The sequence below is a fragment of the Clupea harengus genome, chromosome 2 (genome assembly GCF_900700415.2).
Source record: "Clupea harengus chromosome 2, Ch_v2.0.2, whole genome shotgun sequence".
Lineage (NCBI taxonomy): Eukaryota > Metazoa > Chordata > Actinopteri > Clupeiformes > Clupeidae > Clupea > Clupea harengus.
In genome coordinates this window covers 20,510,370-20,536,187 of record NC_045153.1, presented here as the reverse complement: position 1 = coordinate 20,536,187, position 25,818 = coordinate 20,510,370, and the positions used below count along the sequence as shown (strand labels likewise).

Here is a 25,818-nt window from a genome sequence, read left to right as displayed (position 1 = left end):
CACACACATGCTTACACAGGCACATGTAGGTAGACAGACATACAGACACACAGCACACACATGACTGGATGATTGTAAGGATTGAAATCCAAACACAGGACAGTGTCATATTTTTTTAAATAGACAAAATTTATATAAAACCTAAACACACATTGCATTCCAGTGCATGATAACTTACAAGTACAACCAAATATCAACATTGAATTTTTTTTTACATATGTATTTTGAGGAGTTATGCATGATGCATATTTTTACTTCTTCCAAATAGCAATTCAAGAAAAAAGAATTGAAATATAATTTCTTGTACAATTCCCTGAAAAATCGAATTACATTTTCTCTCTCTGTCTTCATCAGCATGATCTTAAAATGCACACAAGCGTCTTAAAAACCCGACCACAGTCCTTGCTGCTCTCCTAATCTACAGATAAGACTCCATTTTCAATCCCCTCATTTGCGCAGCTGTGTAGAGGTTTTGGAATCTCCCCTGGGACATCACGTTCTCATGATCACAGCACAAAACAACTCTGTTTCAGAGCTCCACTTTGCAACTGTTTGTGTCATTGTTTTTTTTTTCAATCTTCTTTTTTTCAAAGTTGATCCTACTGGCCTCATTCATGTGTGTGTTAAGGGTCCTTGTTGGACCTTCCAACACTAGGAGTCCAGAGGCACTGTGTGGCATTCAGGCACAGACGCTTGCGTAAGGCAAGTTGTTTTTTTTGTTTTTGTGTTGTCCTATGGCGCTTGTGTCCCGTGTATAACTTTGTGCTGCATGTCTCTGGTCACATTTTGCCACCCCACTGCCATGACAGCTCGTGCCATCGCCACCGCGCTGCAGCCACCTCTGCAACAGTGTGTGATACAGAGACACCGGCCGCCGGCCAAGTCAACTCACAAGACACCACATCCAATGTTGCTTCACATCCGTCATCTCAGAGAAGCAGCCCTATGCACACTCCCCATGGCACCCTTCAGTTGGGGGATAGGTGGCGGGCAGGAGTGGCCCCCTCCGATGTCCTGCCAGTGGTGCAGAAGTGGCAGAGGCCTCTGCTATGTGGCGTGTAGTGCAGTGCAGCAAACCTCAGAGGAACCTCAGTTCAACCAGAAACAGGAAGAAGTGGCAGTTTCAGAACAAGTTTTTCACTTTTGCATCGTGCATTGTGTGCTTTTGTAGGTGTGAGGAGTTGTACTTCTTCATTATGCAGTTTCAAAATGAGTGAATAATTGGTGAAAGGGGGGGTGGTCAACATGGTTGACATTTCAACAGTGCATTCAACAAAAGAAAAAGAAAAAAAAGAATAGTCTTTTACAGCAGGTACGAATGAATAGCCCTTCATGTTCAAATAGTAAAATGGAAAATGCCGGAAGGAAGAGTGGAATGCACTGTTGGCAAGAACAGCCAGAACAGCTCATTCCAACTCAAGCGTTCCAACACTAAAGTGCATTTTGTCGTTCGCACTGACAGAAATCTCCAAATCATTTCTCTTGCCAGGATTCAATTAGGAGATGCTTTCTTGCATTTTTGGCACAATTATTCTACCATTTAACAATCATATCAGTGGTGTTTTTGCCTCCATGCTTCTGGGCTATTGTCACAATGGAGCAACAGTCCATGTTGTTTCCCTTGTCTCCTAGTCTTTTTTTCCACATGGTTTTGGGAGTCTTGTCCGTGGCATAAGACATTGCCTCTCAATTATGAACAAGTCTCGCTTTTTGGCACATAGTCCCAGCTGTCCCTTCGGAGATCGTCCTGCTTCTCCTTCAAACTCCTCTTGAAGAATCCAGCCTGTAATGGCAAAAATAATACCGTCAACAATGGTACTCTCAAAGTCGAAATCAAAAAAGTGATGGAAATCAAGGATTTTTTTATAACCCAAGAAAGTGCTTTGAATACTTAGTCTACTCATTGTGAGTGATATATTTTTTTTAGTAATTTCTTCGACTACGACGCATGAAAGGAAATCCTGCAAATTGAAAAGCAAGCAGTGTAACACTACCGATACGAACACTGTCAAGCGAACACCACAGAACCTTCCCCAAGGGCCTGAGGTATTTTAACCTTCCCCAAGGGCCCGAGGTATTTTGAAGCACCTAAAACCATAGCAAGGCTCAGTGGCATCCCCCTCCCTTGGGGACAACTGATCTGTAGTCACTTATCACTTCATTCTCTCTGCGATCCAAACAGTTCCACAGAGATTCGTTCCAGAGCACTGACCTTCCATAGCATCACAATGAGCAAGAGCAAGATGATCAGGCCAATGATCAGACTCAACACGATGATGAACACGCCCACGTACAGGTTGGGCTTCTGGTTGTGATGGGCCTCCACCAGGACCTGTGACATTTGAGATTAGTCATTAGACATTTGAGATTAGTTTCGGGTAGGAAGCACACAAACAGGAAGTTAACATTGCTGCTGTCTTCTCAGTTTTCTAGATGATTTGTTATGATTGCAGCTGGGCTAGTTCACAGAAATACAGATACAAAAGCACAATAAGTGCACTTTATTGGATTAAAGACATGAACACTCCCTGAACAGCTTTTGAGTATTTTATTTCTTTGACTTGCACTGTGATGTAAATGGGTGACTTGAGGTAATAACTTGCCGAAGCAGAGATGTGGTCTTGCAGCAAAAAGGTGTTAGGGTCGGTCCTAGGAGAGGTGACGATGGTCAGGCTTTCCAAAAGCATCACTCCATGTCTTCCCTGAAATAAAAAAAATTCTTTTCAGAAGACGATCATATCATTCCAAAGCACATAATAAAGAGCTCATTATTGATTACAAGGGCTCGATAGCATTTTAAAACTTGGGACCAAATATTTAAACTTGGGCAGGTGTGGAGCTGTTCCTGTCAAGATGTTAGTCAGGGTTGGTTCCCAATAGCTTTACTGTGCGGTGACCATTATTGAGAGACTATTGAGAAGTACAGTTGGGTTTAAGTAGTCTTTCTTTTAGTTCTGTCGTATGTTATTTCGAAGCAGCACAATGGTTTTGGGAAACCCAGCTCAGACCTGAGCTGAGCCGAGCTGGGCGGGTGAGGACTCACGGGCATGATCTGGAGAACGGTGGGGTTCAGCTCCACCCCTATCTGAATGGACACCTCCTTGCCCATTTCCAGATCTCCCAGGTTACACTCCACAGTCATGCACAGGCTGTCCCCTCTGGAGCAGTACTGAAAGAAACAAAAACGTTGGTCCAGTCAGGTTCTCTAAAGACCAGCTAGTGTATGTGTGTGTGTGTGAGAGAGACAGAGAGAGTATGTATTTATGTGAGTGTGTGAGTGCGTGCATGTGTGTGTGTATTAGTGTGTGTGTGTGTGTGTGTGTGTGTGAGTGCGTGCATGTGTGTGTGAGTGCGTGTGAGTGTGTGGACGGGAGGTTTAGTGAGAGTAAGCCATTAAGCCGTTGTGTTTACCATTCTGCGTTTGCTGACTTTGGAGAGGAAGAAGACCAGCTCGTAGAGGAATGCAGATTTGGGGACATCACAGTCATCAGTTGTCCAAAGTGTGTCATTCCTCACAACGCATTCTCCAGATGATGACTGTAAAACAAAATTGTGTGGTTTACCCCTCTGAAGAAATACTTCACCCTAGCATGCCACTTTAGTCATAATCTGCTCATGCTGATACCAATGGAGGCTTTAGGGAGCAAAGTGCCTCGTGTTTTAGATTGCAGCTAATTTTCTACCCAGTGAAAGGGGATGGTAGGCAGGTCTTTCTGGACTGATATCTCAGTTTGTGCCACACTGACATGCCGACCTTTTACAGGTTACAGGTGGTATGAGGTTAGGGTATGAGATTCAGGGGCGAAACAGGTGACAAAGATGTGAACCAAAGACAAAGATGCCTTTGCCATCCTAGGAAAAAAAATGGCCACAGGATGATGTGTTACACCCCACACACACGTGGAGGATCTATTCCTTTAACAATGACTCAAATATATAAGCAATTTCACATACAGTAACAGAGTGAGTTTAGAGTGTTCCTGTCTATAGCCTTACCCGAAGCTCAGCAATCCTCAGTAACTGGTGCTCGTATGGGGCAAGGGATTGAGGAATATCAATTTCCACTTTTGTGTTGACAGATTTACTCGGACCAAGATTTACAACCTGGAGGTCAAAGCAACATCAGTATCAATAGAAACATTAAAATGAGTAAAAGCTGCTGGAAGTGAAATGATGACTTATTGTATTATGAGACAATTGGATATGACCTTATACCTTGTATGTATAATTTAACTTCTCCATGTAGCAGTCAACTGGTATGGGTTCTTGGTCTCCAAATACAAATGATGTTGGAGAAACATAACTGCATGGGCAAAAATGCATTTAATTACACATCCATTAAAGCCAACTAAATCATCCTTGAAACCCTTTGCACACCATATGGAAAAACAAACTTGGTCAACCAATAGAAGTTAATGATCTGCTTCGGTGGGTGGGTTGTTGTGTGACACTCTATACAGCGCTATATAAAATATACAGTACATGTCAACAGCATGTCAGCCGATACACAACTGGGTCAGTGTCTTACCCATGAACAGTAAGGTCGACGCCATATTTCAAAGGTAAAGAAAGGGTGGCAGTGTTGTCATGTAGAAGGTCCTCATTTTCATAATTATCACTGGAAAGAAAAGTAGACATGAAGGAAACGAGACATCCAGAGATTATACAAAACATCCATTAGGCAAGTCCTTTTATTAAAAGATGTGTTGCCTATGCTGGGAATGCATGCTTGTGTGTACATCTCAAGTGGATTCTTTAACATCGGACGTGGCCTTGGCAACCAGTCAAATATTTTGGTAAACCACAGTTCCTTCCCAAAAACATACAGACTCCTCGAAGCACTTGAGATGCATGATTGGTGAACAGTTAACTGAACCACAGGGATTGAAATGTCTCGGACAACATAGCTTTGCTTTTAAAAGCTCCCCTGAATGGTCGAAGCAAAAGCACCATTCTCAGGTTGCATGAAAAATCTACCCCACTTTAGCTCCTCCATGCAATTAGCAGCTATTAGCATGACATTCCTATATCTATGGTAGCATTAAGCAGCTATTCGCATGACATTCCTATGTCTATGGTAGCAATTAGCAGCTATTAGCATGACATTCCTATATCTATGGTAGCGACACGAGGTAGCAGAATATCTCTTTGTGACAGACCCAAACATGTGATTGATGTTTTGGTGTGTTCCAGAAAGCTCTGGATGGAACCTTAACTGACCCTTGCACACAGTTCTAGATCTGTTTCAGACTCATCTTCTGTTTAGGAAGGGATGATTCCTACCTTGCTGTGTAGATACTGATGGTCATATTCTCAGGACTGCTCTGGGTCACGTCCAACAGAAAGCTGATGTTGAGCTGCATGGGAGGAGAGTTTGGATTCAATTTCACAAATTCATTTTGCACAGAGAAATCAGATTACATTTTTTTGAGGACTAAGAGGAGATTCATTTACCTTAGCCAGCGCTGGGAGGTACAGATTGCCCACGTTGCAGTCCAGTCCAATGGTGGTTTTGTTTTCCTCCACAATGTCACAGCTGGCATATTTCTCCTCCTGCAAAATCAAATTATTTACAGTGAAGCCAAACACTGAATGGCCTCCACTGCTGCTGCCTGAAAACTCACACTTCCATCTATTCAATGTGTCTCACCACTACGGTGTCGTGTAAAGTTAGGTCACGCACAGTGAGTCTGCAGGGCTTGAGGGGCAGAAATGTGGCACTTACGGCGTCCAGGACTTTAATGTAGTGCAGATTGCTGGGGAATCTGAGGTGCATCTTGGGAAGGAAGGCGTCGTCTCCTGCGTTGAACAGCGTCGTGTTGAGCATGATGGTCTTTCCAGACCCCAGAGCAAAGTATGACATGTTTTTGTAGCTCCTGCCAAAACAAAACACCTTTTTCCTCATGTACAGAACACCCAAAACAACAAAATGACACATGGCATGCATTTGAAAGTGTTGATGGATTCCAATGGATGCACTTGGTACATATAAAGGGTGGTCTGACAGGAAAATCAGAGATGGTCAGAATTATATCTGAGAGTACTAATATTGTCACCAGACATAATGACAAAGAAGGCACTGGGTGCAAGACACTGTAGTGGCTGTATGTTAAGTTAAGCAACAGCATGGGGGGAAAGGGAAGGGATGGCAGATTGTCATTACAATGTTTAACACATTCATTTTTTATGTTTTCCCAAAGAGAAAGCAGAGGGATAAAGGGTAGCTGGAGTGTGTTTGTGTGTGTGTGTGAGAGAGGATGGGGATTGGTCCATGCTGGTAGTGGAGTTTTTTTTATGGGTCTTGCAATGAGGGACTCAAGCCTGATGTTTCTCATCTACAATAAGAGCACCAGGTGCGCATCTGCTATGGGGACAAGAATCGAGCCCATTGTTGGCGCACACACACGCGCACACACGCACAGATGCCTAAGGAGTAATCAAATCATGTAGTATTACCAAGCTGGGGGAAAGGGAGGTCTATAAATTATGATGTTTAAGTGCAAATTTGATTACAAATGTGAGCGCTTGCTGTTGGATTGTGTGACTACCCGTGTTTTTTCCCCTCTATTTGCATATTCATACATTCCAATCTGGAAACTGTACCCCTAGAATTCCTGAAGGGGTACTCTTTTTGTGCTTTCTTTCTTTGAAGCAGCACTCACACCACATCTAAAGCTTTCTACCTTGGAGAAGCATGCACCTGTTATTTTGCACTGTGTCTGCATGTCTGCAGAGTTATCTAGCTGAAACTCGGAGTCGCATGCTCTAAACATCTTCTCTTTATTAGTCAGAGGTGTGTGAGTGGATGGGTGACGTACTCTGTGGTTCCGTCTCTCCACAGCAGCGACACCACACAACCACCGTGAGGTTGAGAGATGCTCATCACACAAACCCGCCACACTAACCGCCGACTCTTATCTTAATCAACTTGTGTTCATATACAAGCCACTGTGGCTCAGAGCATGGTGATTGTCACCTAGACTGTCAATGTCTCTGTGACGGATGCACAGGCTGTGTTATCTGACTGTGTTTTCCATACGTCTCCAGTACAGCATAATGTGATAAACATAGATCCATGCTTTCATTTCTTCTTGTGCAAATGAAGAGTGCTGTGCTTTCAGTTCTCTTTAAGTTCATTAAAAGGTTTCCATTTAGTTTTTTTACACTCATTTTAACACTTGTCTCAATACCATGTGCACTTTTTCATGTGCACACTAAAAACACAAACAACTTAAAACATTGCAAAATGCATATCTTATGTGATGCTGTATCCTCTTTTTTTGCATAATTCCATGTTGCATTTCAAAAGAAAAAAAAAGTGTGTGACACAGTGTATATGTAAACGTCTGAATGTCAAAAATTGCTATGTTTTGCTGGTGACTGAGACAGTGAATGAATGAATTTCGGAAGAAGTGGTCATTGAATGCATTTTGTATCAAAAAGTATCCACAGTTTAGTTCACATAGTACTGATATAGTAAATGTGTTAAGTGTTTTGAAAAAGTGTTTGTGTGAAAATGATTGTAAAAAAAAACTATAAGAAATGCATTTTCTAAACTTCATTAGACAATTGTGTTGGTGAAAACATTACTTACTGGGGTAAGACCAGGTGTGCTGAGACCTGCAGGTTGGTGGAGCAGTTTTCCCAGGCGCAGTATCGAGCAAACTCAGTCTATTAATACATGCCAGAGAAAAAAAGAACTCGCCTTTAATGTACTTGATAAACATACCTGGCTAATTAGCAACAAGGTCAACCAACTCTTACTGAAATAACTTAGAGGGCCACTGGAAATGCGGTTGAGGCATTATTTAGAAATAAAGAAAATTGATAGGGAGTTATAGTTTTGTTTGCAACAATGTGACAACAGCGCCAACATCTGAATGAAGATTGTTCATTGTAAATAGATGTGGGGGTGGGGGTGTGATTCCTACCTTCTCGATCACTAGGTTGTTGTGCTCTCCTGTCTGCTGCAGCATGGGCTTGAGCGGGGGGAAGTTGCGGGATCCTGCCCTCGCGGTGCTGTGTTCCCCCAGTTCATACCGCACCTCGAAATGAATGGCAGTGAAGATGTCACGGATGTCTTTCTGCAAGAGAGAGATGGTGAGGGAGAGAAAGAAGAGGTATGAAGGAGTGAGAGGCAGAGATGGAAAAATGGGAGAGAGAGAGAGGGGGGAGGGAGAGAATCATTAAGAATTAGCTACAGAACTCTCTGCGTTTTCACATTCATTTGCACCCATATCTGAAAGGCACAAGCTCATTTCTCGCAGTGCAGTCTACCAGCTGAACTACCAGAACAAACATGGGGGATGAAGGTATTTTGCTTCAGTTGGCTTTGCCCATCTTTTCTTTTCTGAGGCAGCCATCCAGCCCACGGCCAATGCCCTCCATCCTGGTAATTGATGCTGATGAGGCCTCATCATCAGTAGGGTAAAGCGTAACCTCCCCCCCCCACCCCCTCTCTGTGTCTGGGCCCAGCTGGTGCAGGTCTCATACCGGGCCTCTCCTGAGCCCGGCTTGGCTGCCGAAGCCGCCGTGTGTGACCCGCCGCTCGGGCTGACTCCTCTGGCAGGCAGCGGCGCTACGCTCCAAACGAGCTGGACGGCGGCCACCGCAGCTGTCCCGAGGAGCTCCACCGGCAAAGACAGCTCAGCTGGAGAGCACCGCACAGGTCAAAGTCAAAACCAAGAGACCTGACTGCCCTTAGTTCAAGGAGGGGGATTAGGACACTGCACACACAGTCTCTTTTTCACACACACGTACTCTCCAACATGCATGGCTATGAAGGCTTTTGGTTCTGTGGCAGTGCCAAACTTTAAGGATTTCATTAGAGAGCTGGGGGAGGGTGCAGCACTGGCCTGAGTGATCATATTGGAACACACACATAGACACACACACACACACACACACACACACACACACACACACACACACACACACACGTACCTGCTAACCTAGCATTGAAAAAAGAGTCATTTGAGGTGTACACGTATACACAAAAGGAAATTTTCACTTTTTTGGGGGAGGGCTGGGGGTGGGGCTTTTGCCTTTATAATAGGACAGTGAAGAGAGACAGGAAATAATTGAGAGAGAGTTTGTGTGTTTGTTTTCTCTTTTCATTTAAAAAAGGGGTCTTTCAGGTGCCACACCATTTGAGTTATTCGGTCATTTGAGTAAAGCTTATGTTTAACAAGCGGGAAGAGTGGCTTAGTACGTAACAATACATACTGACAGCATCTATGTCCTGCGGTTATATAAGTGGCCTGCTACATGAATAGATGCAAGTCAAGTGCTTCTTAAGCCAAGTGCTTCTGACACAGTGTACACTGTATCTTTAATACTGCACATTACATACATACAAAAGCAAACTGAACACAGTAAAAACACCCAGGACATCATTATGATCACTAGTCAGATACTGCTAATTGAGGCTACTCATACAGAAAGTTCAAATACAGAACAGAGATACTCTGCGGTTTTCCCCCCAATCAGCATTCTCAACCCTCCCAGCGCACTCTAAGGGTTTCTCATAAAGGTATTCTTGATTAGCCTGCTTTCTTACGGGTGAAGTTTAGTGTGTCATGGTGTGTTCTATTTCGACAAAACCACATACATTTACTCTAATGCGGACCTTTTCATATTCCCCTCTTTGCTCATCTCCAAAATAAGAACTGTGTCTGCTCCAGGAAGCCTTAACCAAACATATGCATGCACGACGGGGCACACCCATGTGTGTATGGGTATTTGTCTGTGAGATTGCGTGCATGAGTGCCCCTGTATTTGTTTGTCTGTGTGTGTGTGTGTGTGTGTGTGTGTGTATTGATGTGTGGGCAATTTGTAATATAAGTGTATGTTGAATTGCTATCCATCCTAGTGTCACTGGAATAGCACGCTGCTATTCTCACACAACATACGTATGAGAACCAGAGTGAGTACAGGGGAAGCTCTTGAGCCTGCGCAAACTCTTCACTCGCACTCTTGAGCGAGAAGAAGCTCTCCACAAGGTCCCCATCGGCTCCTTTCCCACATTTCCACTTGAATTCCCCCTTCATGACTGCACTGGGACAACACACACCAGTAGTTCAGGTGCATGGTTGGGGTGTTTATTTTTTTTAAATCTCAGGCACATAACCACACTTGTTTACACTCAACAATTTCACCAGTGGCTATTTATAAAAGGCCAGTGAGTGAGAGAAAGATGGAGGGAGAAATGAGAGCAAGAGCAAGAGGGAGGGGGGAGAGGGAGAGTGCAATGGAGAGAGTCATTAATTACCCTAAAACACAAGTCTGATCAGATGGGACTGGTTAACATTAAGAGAGAATCTGGGGATGGGTGCGGGGTGATTAGGGTTGGGTGGGGAGGAAGAGTCCAGAGAGGCTTCCCCAAACACCTGGAACAGTGAACTGTAACGCTACTCATTATCTTTCAGCCCTGTATTCTCAAACCACTACAGTCACTATCGGTTTCATTGAAGCCAACATTGCTTTTCTATAGTCCTTTATTAAGTCTGGGTAATATGAGTCATCCTGAGTGCATTAGAGGACATCTAACCCTTGCTTTCTAGCCCTTCTGAGTTGGGTCGTGTTTCCCCAGAAGCCTACAACCTAAACCGCGACCAGGGGAATATCCGCGGCCAGTCATTGTAAGATTTCACAGATACATCGAGAACGAGACTGTACTGAAATGGGCATCTCTTACAAAAATCACGGAATTAAAATTTAAGAGGATTTCAGCACAGCAGTGGCAAAGAGATGCACAGCATTTAACCAGATTAAACATTCTAACGTATTCTCACACCTAAAGCACCTCTCCACTGATATTGCTTTCCTAAAGGAGACACATCTACCTGTGAATGACCATGTCAGACTTTCGTAAGCCATGGGATGGACAAATATTTAATTCTAATTTAACAGGAAATCCAGAGGCACTGCCATTCTAATACATAAACGAGTCCGATTCACCCCAGATCACATATTGTCTGACCCTGGTCGTCGATTTATTATAGTTTCAGGCATGCTTTACCAAATAACGGTTGTACTAGCAAATGTCTATGCCCCATACTCATCATTTAATTTTGGGAGGGGATCTCAGTTGCGTTATTGATCCAAGCTTTGATCGTTCACAATCCAAATCAACCACACCAACAGCAATGTCTAAGACCCTATCAGCGTTTATGGATCAGATAGGGTGTGTTGACCCCTGGCACTTTTTTCACCCCAATGCTAAAGATTTTTCTTCACTGTTCATCAGGTCTATTCACGTATTGATTCTTTTATCGACAAAGCCCTTATATCTTCTGTCACTTCTACACAATACACTGCTATTGTAATTTCTGATCATGCCCCTCAAATACTAGACCTTTGTCTCTCCTCAGGTTCACGTAGATATCAAGGAGGATGGAAATGTAACACAGGATTACAGGCCAATACAGATTTCTGTGACTATATATCCACAAACATTGAATTCTTTTAAGAGACCAACCGGTCTAATAAGGCTCTCCATCGCTTTTATAGGAAACATTTAAAGCATTTCTGTGTGGGCATATCATTCCTTTTAGTGCACATCTGGCTAAAAATAAAAGAATGAGACAACAAGAACTCATGAACACCATCTTGGATGTGGATAGGCAACAGGTGGTGCCATTCCCCAGACATTAACTGGTGCATTATGGAGGCCAATTCCTGCTCTTCATCTTCTCTCTCTTGAAGGGACCAGCATAGGTCATAAGAATATGCCATAGTCAATAAGTCAATGATATTATACCTAGTTATAATTATTACTTTTATTTGGATTTAACTAGCCATGAGTGCACTCTCCTTGGTGAATATACTTTGGGCTGACCTGGGTAGTGAGGTGTGATACTAGACTCTCACCTCCCCCCCCAGGTCGAGACAAAGAACCCTGCATGCATGGCCCATTTGAATAGACAGTAACACCCCTTAGATATTAGTGTATTTAACAGACTGTCCCTCAAGGGATAATCAGATATGCTGAGGTGAAGTTCTGTGAGGGAGGATGGATCTGAAAGTCTCTGTCTCACAAGTGGTCGGCCGCCATTCTTCAAGAATAAACCTGAATCCTGACTGATCAAACCTAAGACTGAATCTTCAATATATGGTATAAAACTAATTACCATCACTCTGCATCACTCTTTGCTGGTCTCTTTTTGTGACCTGTATTTAGACGAATCATTTGGATGTTTTAATAACCTTGTTACTAAATTTGGTGTTCCAAACCATACTCTATTTAGATACTTTCAATTGTGTCAAGAACTCATTTCACATCCTTTCCAAAACTGCCTGAAAAAACATAATGTCCCCCCCAGAATCACAAAAGAGTATTTTTTTCAATCTATGATCTTTTTCTCTGTTCTCCTTGGTGGCAAGTACCAAATTTGTTTCCTGTTCATGTGGTTACTCCTGTTTTGAAACTGTTGTGTGCTCCACCAGGTTAAGGTCAGTGATTTCAAAATGGTTCTCAAATACACTTGGTCCTCCTCTGGTTCTGGGTCAGAGATCTAAAGACTGCTTCAAGTGATGTGTTTGTGCACACAGTGACTCCTCCACTGGGCTGAGTCTGAGATCCACATGCTCTGTGACCATCTGTACTCACCCTCATGAAAGCCTGGTGGGTCTCACAGACGAGCGCCCCAGTTTTGGCCCAGACCTGGCCGGTGGTAATGTTGGAGGTTCCATTGCCATGGAAATAGAAGCGTGAGGGGAAGCCTTCTTTGTGATGCACATCAGCAGTAAGGTTGTAGCGCAGTTCTGAACAGGAGGATGCAGGACAGGAAAAGAGGTTGTGGTTATGACAACCCCTGACAAACAACACAGCATAGTGCCCATGGAAACTGTAGTCAATACGCTATCCTTGAATATAGATTAATGCTGTATATGGACCTACAACATTTATAACTTGGTATCTATTCATTTTGGTAAGTTAAAATATTACATTTTAAATAAAGAGCACTACCAAGACAAAAAAAGCATGACCACATGTGGCCGATTGTCACGCTTGTTGTTTATGTTTGGAATGAAGCTTAGATAGATTTGCCTATCTGCAGGGCCACGCCTGAGCTCACACCCTGTTGCAGGCAACGGACAGTTGTGTCCCTGGGAGTGCAGAACACAGATAAAAGGTCTGGACAGTTGGGGACTGCCGCATGTCCAGCTTCCTCACAGTCTCAGCAAGGACTGATAAGATGAGTGTGATGCTTTACAACTGACAAAGACCCAGGGCACTGAAAGGAGACTTATCCTACTGGCCATAGGACTCCCTTTCTATGAGAAAATAATCGCTTAGTCATACTGTATGTTGTTCAGATGACGTGCTCTGCAAAAACGCATGCACACATTGCTCTGAAATTACATTGCTTGATAATGGTGACTATTGCACTTTTCCAACAAGTGCTGGAGCAGAAGAAGAAGTGCTTTAGTGCTGACTTACTGATGCGTCCGTCGAGGCGGCGGCCCGTGACGTTGAAACACAATCTGGCGGAGACGCAGACGGCGCGCTGGCCGTTCTCGGAGCAGAGGGGCAGGGAGCGGTTCACACTGTCCGGCAGCAGAAGTGATGCCTCCACCTTTACCACAGGGCGTGTGCTGCAGGGAACACAGATACAGAGATAGAGAGTGGTACCTCACGCCATACGCATCACATGCATCGCCCTTAATCACACATGCAGCCGAAAAAGCAGAAGATAGTGAGGAAACACAGAAATAGTGGGCCCTGTTTGAGGTGAAGGTCCCTTTTTCCTACAAATTACATTCTTGCTCTTTTAAAAAATCAGAGTGTTTCCAGGGTGAACTGGTTTACTAGATGACCCTTATGAGTGCAAAATACTGCCAACATCAGATGTTCCCACATTTGTCTGTAAGTTTGTTTCTACACACACCAATGGCATTTTGTAATGTTATAAAATAGGAGAGTAATGCTTTAATGCTATTCACTCAGGTCTTACTTGCCCACAGCTGTCAACAACCTTACATTACACTGCTATGCAATATAGAATTTCATCTTGCAGCTTTGTGTTAGTGTGTGTTATGGCAGGTTGAAAATGATTTTGTTGTCACTGTGCTGGTTATACTGTAAGAAACATAAAATATGATATATTAAAAGAACATTTCACCACATCCTTTCACTTATGTTCCATTTCCCACTGGTCATATTTTGAAAGCTCACCAATTAAATCAGTAAACAAACAAAACACGCTCTATGGATGCACACGTACTGAACATTTGAGGTTGACACCCAGAGGATGGTTAAAGGGGGAACTACACCATTCTTACCGAAGTACCACTGCTGCATTTGAGAGGAACGCACCAACAGCAACATCTGAAAGAAACAGAGAAAGGCTTGACGTTTGACAATATCATCTCATGCACTTTTTATTCATTTTTATTTTTACTCCTGCAACATATACCTTCAAATTATTACTCCACCTCCTTCTGACACACAAGCAATTCACACAGGCTATGATTTAAAAATGTCTGTCTGGCTAAATATTCAGAGCTGTTCTAAGTAAAACACCACACAACTAATAACTGAGTAGGAGGACAAAAATGGATGCATCACAGCCATGGTCTGAGGCATATCCTGTTTATGTTACTATGCATAGACCATGACAAATAAGACGCCATGGATATTATGGGACCACCAACAGAGGGGGGGGGGGTCCATGTTTGCCTCAGCAAATCAGCAGTGGACTGAAGACTTTTAGTAGGTCATGAGAAACACTGACTGAAAAAAAGCAAGAAGCAACTTTTGTAACCGTCACGTTTTTGATTTTTGTTTTGGTTTGTTTTGCAAGTATTCAATGCCAGTCCATATTGATAGATGTCAAAATGATTGAGAGGGCTGTATACATGTCTTGTAACAGACCCTGTACAGACTCTCAAGGTCCCTCCCAACAAACACTAACAAATACAAATGAAAGCTAACAGGGTTGGATTTTCCCAATTCAAAATAACCTTTGTGTCTGCTAGTGCTGGAGTTTGTTAGGGCACTGTAAAGTGGCCATTACAGCACTATTCCTCTTTCAGAAGAGGGTTTGCCTGTTAAATTATTCACATGCTTTCCACCTCAAACACCACAGAGAATATACTCATGGGAAAACGAGATTACGGGTAATGTGTGAGCATGGTAATAGGGACATTACCTGGGAAACCGTTGCCATCAACATCAATGCCTCCAGAGATGGACTGGCCAAACATTTTGAGGGTGTTGCCCAAAATTTTTCCTGTGATTCTCTGTAGAACGGAGGAAAAGACGAGTATATTTCACAATCTTTGGTTATGTTTTGGCACCACATTATTGCTCAGTCAAGCCCCATATGACATTGGATCCACTTCAGCAGTATATTTATCTATGTAGTCTTTTGTTTTATGTTCTAATGAAGCCATGCTTCTTTATTTGCATATTTATACTCTTTGAATGGCTTAGTTTTAATTACCCTTCCAAAACACTATGAAAAGGTGGTGGGGGTGGGGGAGTGCTCCACACTATCAGGAAATTGCAGCAATTCAGCTGGTTGCCCCCCTCCCCTCCCTGACTATCCTAAGGCTCGTGCATGAAACAATAGGACAATTGTCACAGGATGGAGAGCCCTGGTCCGGGGAGACAGACCCTGAACCCCCCCCCCCCCCCATTCCGCCCCCGCCAATCCCCTCCCACGGATCTGTTGGCCCAGCAGCCCCCCGTGCACAAACAGCAGCTGGGACCTACTTGAGAAAAGCTCTGCCTGATGCCATTCTTCCTCCCATTGTAGATATATATAGCGCCTTGCAGGTCCTCCTCATGAGGGGCTCCCACTGCCACGTCTGCAACACATTCAGAGGGGGGGGGGGGGGGGGGGGGGGGGGGGGGGGGGGGGGGGGGGGGGGGGGGGGGAGGGGGGTGGAGTTACAGTGACACCCTGGAACCAACTAACACCATCATCACTTTACAGCTTCCACTTGAAGGTGTCATGGATTTCTATCTTCTGAATTACAAAAACTCTTATCTCCACACTCTACAATTGTCATCATGCCTGAAAGCAAAAGGCACCAGTATAAATAAATAGGCAGAAAAGGGTAAGAAGGCCTAATAACACTGTTATGGAGGCAACATTAAATCTCTAATACTTTCAAAAACACAAACAGACGACACTTTTGAAAAACAGGGGAAAACAGCAGAACTACACAATAGAACAAGGAACATATGACTCGAAGAACTGGGTTCAAGTTCAAGCCATACATCACTTTCTCAGGCTGCTCAAGCAGCACCCCACATGTCAACAGCATGTTTCCGGTAACTCCAGTATCTCACCAACCGCACAGAGGGAAATGAAGCTCCTCTCGCTCCCTCATCTCTCTATGCATCTGACAGTTTCCTGACCTTGAGGCTGTATATGCTCGAGGCTTAATCTACTCTTCCCGACCCTGTCGTTGTCATTTGCCATTCATACAAAAGTCACCCAATTCCAAAAGAAATTAAGAGATTGAAGGAATCAAAGCAGTTGAAAATTTCTCAAGTACATACAAAATGGTTAACGTCTTTTGCAAATTCGTTTCCAATTTTTCAAATATATAGCCTGTCTTACCGGAAAAGCCATCGTCATCAATATCCCCGAGATTAGTGATGGTCTCTCCAAAGCGTGCGGCGTACGCGGCACTCCCCACTAAAGCAAATTCCATCTCCTTCATGTCCGCCTGAAAATAGCACACAATGCATTCATATCATTTACAACTCCGCTGAATGACTGATTTCTTTTAAAACACAACCAAAAAGGGGAAGCTCAATTATGATAAAGAGAGAAAAAAAGAGAGAAAAACATGGTCTTTGTTTGTGTAACTGAGATGATTATTGGAAGTTTTTCATTCCACCGATGTCTTAGTCTCATCTCAAGGCGATGCACTCAAGAAATATTCTCACCTGCTGAGCCTACTGCTCAAACAGAGGTCAACGTCAAAACGCATGACACAAGAACCGCCTCATGACAGTTATGACTGTCAGAGACATTTCAAAGCAGCACTACAATCCACTGCATGTGATTATGATGAGATCTGCCGAAACACATGAAATACGGGCAAGAAATGCATATAATTAAAAAAAAAAAAAAAAAAAAAAAACTGTTCCAATGACAGAGTGTGGGAAGGGATCTGTTTTCCCAACTGTTAATCTTTTCCAAACCAAGGCTAACAATCTAATCTGCATGACCTTGGTGTTTGTTCAGTTTCAGGGACATGCATTCATTTACAGTCTTTTAACAACCGTTTTCACACTTGTCTCAATGCCATGTCCACTTTTTCAAAACATTTCACACACCTAAGCACATCAGTTAACCTTTGGTGCAAAATGTGCTACGATCACAAAATACTTCATACTTCAAACAACAAACAACTTGAAGCATTGCAAGTTACATACATTACAGTTTTTTTCAATCATTTTCACACTTGTTTCAATACCATGTACATTATTCAAAACACTTAACACATTCAGCATATCAGTAGACAATGTGAACTAAACTGTGGATACTTTTACATTGCTTAGATACAAAATTCTTTCAATACCACTTCTTCCTAAAATCAAGGATACCTGTCTCAGTCAATTTTCACCACCAGACATTTTTGCTGACATTGCAAACATTGCAACATACTCTGTTCAAAACAGTTGGTTGCAGTGCACTTAAAGGTCAACTGATGTGTGTGTCTGTAAAACCCGCTGTGTGAAGAGTTTTGAAAAACTGGACATGGTATTGAGTGTGAAAATGGATGGGAAAAGCTGTATGTGTTGCTGTACCATCTATTTGTGCATAGTTGAGTGTTGCATTGCAAAAGGTGTGAAACCTCTTACAGCAGTTACAGCTCTTACGGCAGTTACAGTGGAAAAATATCTTCAGCGACAACTACACTGATATGTTTTAAATAGAAATTCACATTTCAATGTTAATATATAACCATTTGGTACAGATGGTACCAATCAGCAAACATCATCGCAAACAAAATAGTTGTTTTTTTCCCCACTAAAATCAGCATAATCAGTTTGACTTCAAGTGTACAATTTCATCCATGTCTCCACATACAGCCTGTGTCTATCTTCAGTGATCACATTTTTAACTGAAATTTAACTGATTTGAACATAGTATCTAAATGTTTACAGAATTTCCTGTAGTTGTACAGAGTTTTGCTAGTGTTGAGCATTAACTGAGAGAGGTATTCATGAATTTTGGGAGTGGTTATTGACTGCATTTTGTATCAAAGCAATGCACAGTTTAGTACATTTGTGAAATGTTGTAAAGTGTGCAAATGATTGTCATCAGCTTCAAGCTGGCAGGCAGGGCGGAACGCACTTACAAAAACAGCAACATCCTGACCTCTATGTAACTCCTTGTCTTACATAGAGATGCACAATGTCTTCGCCTTAAATGCAGCTCATTTTATGAGCTATGTTTACAATAAACACCAGTTCATTCTGCAAAACAGGAAGGGCAGCTTGCTTGATGTGTTTTTTACAATCATTTGCACACAGTGGGCTTTACAGACACACACCTGAGCACATCCGCTAACCTTTGGTGCAAAATGCACTACTGCCAAGGTTTTTTGTGAATTTTTTTCCAGTCATTTTCAATACCACGTGAACTAAACTGTGGACACTTTTGCATTGCCTAGATACAAATTGCATTCAATAACCACTTGTTCTGAAATTCATGGATACCTATCTCAGTCAATGGTCACACCAGCAAAACTCAGTTCAAAACTTTCAGTTCAAAACCGGTCAAAATTTAGATCACTGCAGATGGAAAGATGCTGTATTTTGACAGACAATAAAATTACACATTTGAAATAAGACCGTTTTTCTGCTTTGTTTTATTTGTTTGCAGCCTTGTTACTAACCATACAAAAGTGGTGCAGTAAAGAATTTGCACTGAAATGTCCATGTATGAAGAAAAAATATAGATGCAGTTGTCGCTGTAGACATTTTCCCACTATTACTGCTCAAAAGCCGAGGATACAGCAACACATAATATATGCATTTTGCGATGCTTCACGTTGAGCATAAGAGAGCATATGTTATAGTTATGGCAGCATGAGTGACTTTTGATTGATGCATGAAGTGTTTGGGTGGTGGAAGTGCATTTTGCACCAAAGGTTAACTGATGTGATGAGGTAAGTCCAAAGTGTGAAAGTGTGAAAGTGTGTGTGTGAAGTGTGAAAATTAATTAAGTTAATTTGAGTTCATGATGCAGAGATACAGAACTTACAGAGAATAAACACACTGTCCAGAGTGCTCCATTTCTGTCATATATGCACGTTCACATACAAAATGTCCAGCATACACACATACACACTCCACACTCAGAGCGGATTTAAGAAAACACACACACACACACACACACACACACAGAAACATGCACAGGAGCCCCACCTGGCCTTGGTTGATGTAGACGTGCACTCGCCCCTCCTCCCGTACGGTGCTGTACATGGGAGCCCCCACCAGCAGGTCTGAGAGGCCGTCTGCGTTCAGGTCCACGGCACACACACTCGCCCCGTAGTAGGACCCAAGCTGCAGGCGGCCAGAGAGCAAGAGCCAAATAAATAAGGAATGTAAAAACGTAACCTGCCCTCTGATTCAAACCACATGGAGATTCCACAATGGAGGAGCATATGGAGGAATGTCCTCGGATGGAATGACTCACCTTGCTGCCTTTGAGATTCGTCTCGACTATTTTCAGAATGTTCCCTTCAGTCTGGAATATGTATGCCTGCAAACACAAAAAGACACAAGGAGCAGTAACAAAAGTTAAAAACTTACACCAAACCCACATACCCCAACATGTGTCCAAAGTGTACCTTTGGTAAGGCCATCAGATGTTGCCAACATTCACAATGCTCGTAAATATTTATACTACACACGGAAAACTATGCTGCATGACTAGAAATAACGACCTACTTCCTCTTCTGCACAGATGGAGAACATTTTAGCTAACTGTGACAGAAGAAGCGCCAAATGGATGCTCTTTTGTAACAAATGCTATGAAAAAGGGGCCTGCCCTGCTCTGGCCTGAGTGTTTCAGGTCCTTCTATCCGAATCATATGAATGGCAAAGTAACCATTTGTAATACTAATCCCTTCCATCTGCACAGGGGTATCACAAGATCAAACAATAATAACTTTTCAAACTGAAGTAAAACCCCACAGGCATCCCTTTCAACAGTGTATTTTATGCCTCTCACTCAGCAGGAATGTAAAACACACACATACATTAACACACTAACACACATACTCTTTCTCTCTTTCTCACACACATACACACACAATAACAGAGAGAGAGAAAGGAAAGATATATGGAGAGTGTGAGAGAGAGAGAGAGAGAGAGAGAGAGAGAGAGAGAGAGAGAGAGAGAGAGAGAGAGAAAGGGAAAGGCATAACCAGGGGCTAAGCCTCAAGAATTCACAAAGACGCCGAAACATACAGAGACTGTACACAGCATTGTTCTCACAAACCAATTTAAAGGAGAAAGAATATGACCAAAGGTGAACTCTTACACTACCAGTCTGCCCATGCTGGGGTGCCCCACCCACGACCTCTGTGCTGTGTGGACTGAGGAAGTGTCCTGCACCCACAGAGTAACCTGGCAGGAGAAAAACACATCTTCAGCTTGTAGGCACAGGCACCACACCAGCAACCATAATGGCCTTGAGTCTAGACATCATCACAAACAAGGTGTAACACAGCCCTTTGGAAGCTCCTCATAATAACTATTTTTAAGATGCATGAAAGCTGTATTTAATGCTTATACAAAGTTGAAGTTTAAAGATGGCTACTTAAGTTCAAACAGATCAGACATTAGCTAATAACATCCTTTTGTTATTTGTCTTTTTTTTTTTTTACAGCTGCAAACATTGAGCAACTTGGTGCACCTGACAATCAGCTTCCTGTTCTCACGGGACAATGTCATGTGAAAAAACATGATCAACTTCAAAGACAAAAACACACTCTGCTTTAACTATCTGACTCCTGAAACATATATTCACAGCACAACAGGAAAGTGTACAGCTGGCTTTTCTAATGGTGTGATACAAAAACTCATGTTGATGATCACGCAACTGATGTTGTCCCTGATCACGTAGGGACAACATATAGTGCTTAGAAAAGGAGTTTAAATGTAATGATCATTGAACCATTATCATGGGTGGAACACATACCAAGATAGCTGCCGTAGAGAACAATGCTGTCTTCGTCCAGATATGCGGATAGGACATTGCTTGACGAATTATAGACCAGAACAGACCCAGTCCAATATGACGTTCCAGGGGCTCCCATTATAATCAAGTCCTACAGTACAGAGAGGCATCAGATAACTTAATAACCCACTTCACTGGTAAGATTAGATGCACATCCAATTCTGCGAGAGAGAATCATCATGATTAATCACCTCTGTCATAAAATTTGACATTCCTGCTTGACAGGACCCATAGTCCTCACCAAATTTTCGCTGGTGATCTAATGAGGAAAAAGAGAGATATTCATTATCAGCAGTTGTAAGACACAAATACACTGGGAGATACAGGAGAGAGATATTGATGACAGTCAATGATATGAAAGACTAAAATAATAACGTCTCTTGTTATCAGTAGTCCGTCACTATTACAGCAAAAGCAGAATGCTAATCAAGGAGGTACTTCAGATATTCTCCTTTACTTTCTAGTGATGAAAATGAAGCTGAAAGTCTCTCTTTTAGCATAAATCCATGTTGTACCTCTGTAGCATGGAGTCAGTTGAGCATATTTGTCCAGTCCGGGCTCGAGCTTGAAGCATATGCCATGTGGCAACTTGTGGTTCTCTGACTTGGAATAATAGACATTTTTCCAACGATGTCCACAAGCCTGAAATCCAAAGAAACAATGGTGGACTTGTTTATCAGCTCATACTGAATCTCAATAGTTATTTACATAGATATAAGCCAGTAACATCCCACAACTGGCTTCCAGAAAGGACTCTTCGTCAATAGGTTCTCGGTAAAACCAGAACCTTTAAGGGTTCCTCTATGGAGAGGAACTGTCATGGACAGAAAGTTCCGGCCTGCCAGAAGTTCCGGATGACGCAACGGATGACGTTACGATCAGCTGTTTTGCTTTTTCACGTGAATGATATAGAATCTTCAGGCCGGAACTTTCTGTCCATGACAGAACCACAATAACCACAAACAGTAACCCTCATTTTTACTGCACTCTTTCTAAGAAGATTGCACCACAGTGGCTTACCATCACAGTACCGCTGCTCGGCTCTCTCGACAGACTCACTCCCAGCCACTGGTTCATGCTCTCTGACGCGCAGGTTTTGCCACAGTATCCACCCTCAGCAGTATTGCCTGAGATATCGTCACAACAAAGTGGGTTAGAAGCACTCACACTCACACATTAAAAGATCTCAGAAGATAGTAGGGCAACAGGACATACAGTGACCACAATTTGGCAAAGTAAAAACTAGATGCAATAGCATGAAGCCATCACAGCTCGACCCCAACTAACACACAATTCCCCAGGTGGAAACACTCAAGAGTCAAAACTGGCCACACACCAAACAGAACCTCAGAATAGAGGGGCCATGGGGCAGTGCACTTGTTTTGGAACAATGGATCCAAAAAGGAGTCTTGACAATCAAGAAAAACTGTCTATACACTTTAATGTTATTGTTGTAGTTTTGAATACCTCTGCTAACAGTACCAGAAAATTAGCTGAAGGTTGAACAGTTGGTAAAAAATGTAATACCTTACAAGCTGTTGGGGTAACAAAGCTAATGGCATACTGTGAAGCAAGGGAGTGCCGGTGGCTCCCAGCATGCCGTGCGAGTGAGAGATTGCTTGTTCAGTCATTTTTGGTATTCTGTTCTAGAATGATGTAGTTCATGCCTCTCCTTAGTGTCTAGTGTTAACGTGTGTGACTGTTATCAGTTCGTCTGTGTGTTATGTTGATTTAAGTCCTGTATAAGTTCACTGTTATAGTCTAGCGTTATCTGTCACTGTCAATGTCTTCGTCAGTGTAAAGTAAGACCTGCCTTTTTCCCCATTCTGTGTGTGTAAATGTGTATGTGTTTTGCTGATGTGAACAAACGGCATTCCTGGGGCTGAGTGGTATATTGGAGCACAAGAGTTGCTTTGAGAATATAGATATTTCTGCCTCCTGATGCCTCCTTCTACGCTAGATCACTGCACTATACTGAATGCAGCTCACCAAACTGACAATGGCATGGGTGTAGCAAGGTGTTTTTGGTAACTAATGGGGGAAAATAGTAAAATGAGGGAATATTTCCAATTATATGGTCTGGTAATGTCCTCGATATTTAAGGAAAAGAATGTCCCTGTCTTTCTCTATCTATCTCTTTCTGATTGGCAGGGGCCGATTAGGGTGTGTCTTATAGCAGCAAATAAAACCTGCCTGGGTTTTCATATCAAGCAATCTAGGTATTTATTTTGACCCCCTCCTAACACTATAGGGTAAATACAACTCCAAGTTAAGCCCCTAATGATGATTGCCATCCCAAGCATTTGAGAATGGGGCGGAGGGCTCACGGAGGGGGGGGGTTCTGCCCTGTGTCTGACCACCCTAATGGGGTTTTAGGTCATTTACTGTCACCACTGACTTTCAGGAAGTTCATCCTGGAGTGGACTATGGATAGACTTTAAGTTAACTTTACCAAACTTTACTGGTCTGAAGTTAAATGCTGCTGAAAAGTTAAAACATTACTCAAAAGAACTATTGGACAGACTCCTGTAGTGCAGACAATGTGCCACCAAATATTTCAAGCCATGATTTTGTGACAGTTTTGGCATACAGCATCCAGTGAAACAGAGGATGATTTTCCATCATGTTCAAAATGACCAAATAGAGACAGCAAGCATTTTGATTGAAATTGATTAAAGGAAGGAGTTACACATCGTTTCATTATGGAGGAAAGAGAGGAAAGTACAAACCAACAATCATTTCCTCGCAGTTGCCCTTGTTTGAAACAGTGCATTTATAGATTGCTCCAGGTTTTTTGACCTTGTTGAATTTTGAATCAGCGACTGGAGCTCCCACTACTAACCTATGGATGAAAGTAAAGTATACATCATTTCAAATGAGATAAATGAGACCAAGAGGCAAATATAGGTAATGTTTTCATGGGATGTCTGGTTAGGCACTGAGTTGCATAGTAATTGTCTGTTCCAGACGGCTGAATGAAGTCAAACAGCGCTTTGTTGCAACCACACCGATGGGAGCGTTGCTGATTAGTATGCCTTGACGTTTTAACACATGCAAGAACTAAATGGGCACTTTGTTCCAGTTGCAACAGTTGATAACTGAATGAATGGTTACATAGTCTATCGGAGCCTAATGCAACTAGGCTAATAGTCCTAAAGCGTATATTTCACTTGAATAAAGTCGAGTTTCTTCCTTACCAAGCTTGCCTGTCATTCTCGTGAAGCAACACAGAATATCCAAAAAGAGATCCGTTTGGTCCATTGAAATTAAGTGAATGATCAACATCCAAGTTGTATCCCGCGCTGACGCTCATCTGACACCATATGCAAGCGAGAATTGACATCAACTTGTTAAAGCGCCAACAAAGTTCCACAGATGCTCCCCTCTCCATTTTTGAGGTTAAAAGACTTATTCCAGATGAGTTCTTCAAAGTATGTCTGAACACAATAAAAAAGACTAAACTGAAGTACAGAATTGATGAAAAAGAACTCTTCTCATCTCAAAGTTTGAGGAGTCACAGGGGGAGTCAACTCCTAGCAGCGTCCCGCCTGTTGCGCACTGTTCATCTGCTCGTGCCCAGCCCAAGCCAACATCAGCCTCATGGTTAAATACCGTCACGTGGAACTTCTCAAACTTTCTAACGCGCCTTGACCCTCTAGAGAGCGCACGAGGGAGACGACAGGCTCCCCCTCCAGAATAACGTGAGGGCCGGGCAACACACTTCTCACTTGTAAGTTACACCGTTAATGTGACAGACCGGAGAGTTAGCAAACGTTCGCTAAAATCTATTGGCTGAGGGAAACGAGGAGTAAGTTGAAAGAGGGTTTTCACTTACTGAGCGCTTACTTATGTATCACTGTCCTTACCAATATTTCAGAATAGATGTAGTTTATCCTTTTGGTAGAGAGAAAATATTGAGAGAGAGAGAGAGAGAGAGAGAGGATTAATTGACTTATTTGTTGAATCACTGAATTGGAAATGTTGCAATTGTATAGGTTTAATCGAGAAAATGTTATGTATCCACACCATACAATAGTGTCACTGACCGTTATTTCCCTTGCAGAACAGGCTCTCAACATGAAACATTAATGAGTTCCTCATGACTGAGATAAACTGATGCCCTTCAGCAGAATCCCACTAACACACACATTTCCTTATTCAGTGATTTCCCAAATGCCAGGAGAACAATCTTCCACAGAGTCTGGCGGCAGCCATAATGCAGATGTGGACAGAAGTAGACGTGTGTAGTGTTTCACCACATGAGCCATGGGACAGACGTGTGCCTTGTGCAATCTAAACACGTGTGTGTGTGTGTGTGTGTGTGTGTGTGTCTGCAGTCATTCAACACACTCAATATGTGGATGTGTTATCCATCTTTCATTACCTCTTGAGATGCTTTTAATCTCCACACACTGCTACTGGGAAGAAGTAACAGAGGTCTCTTTTATAATTGTGAAAACACGTGTTCTCTCCATGCCAGCAGAGAAAAATATGAATTTATGTGTGAATTTACTGACTTTTATCCCGTCAACCCAGCCATCAATAACAAAGTCAGTCTCCATTTTCCCCGATAACATGATATGAGTTGACAGGCTGT

The 25,818-nt window shown here is 42.6% G+C and overlaps 1 protein-coding gene across 1 annotated transcript; it reads right to left on the bottom strand.

Moving 5' to 3' along the window:
- Positions 1–108: 108 nt before the first annotated feature.
- itga4 (integrin alpha 4) lies at positions 109–24,843 on the bottom strand. The gene is made up of 28 exons (XM_031586300.2): positions 24,419–24,843; positions 23,951–24,063; positions 22,242–22,348; positions 21,737–21,863; positions 21,413–21,480; positions 21,183–21,312; positions 20,523–20,608; positions 19,674–19,739; positions 19,403–19,540; positions 16,578–16,686; positions 15,722–15,816; positions 15,156–15,246; positions 14,287–14,332; positions 13,445–13,599; positions 12,611–12,765; positions 7,932–8,084; positions 7,595–7,671; positions 5,726–5,876; positions 5,455–5,553; positions 5,284–5,357; positions 4,529–4,618; positions 4,216–4,303; positions 3,997–4,104; positions 3,412–3,537; positions 3,044–3,169; positions 2,604–2,702; positions 2,213–2,332; positions 109–1,783 (listed from the first exon to the last, which is right to left on the bottom strand). Exons 1-28 carry the CDS (start codon positions 24,610–24,612, stop codon positions 1,691–1,693), a joined length of 3,084 nt encoding a protein of 1,027 aa, XP_031442160.1. The 5' UTR covers positions 24,613–24,843; the 3' UTR covers positions 109–1,690.
- Positions 24,844–25,818: the final 975 nt, after the last annotated feature.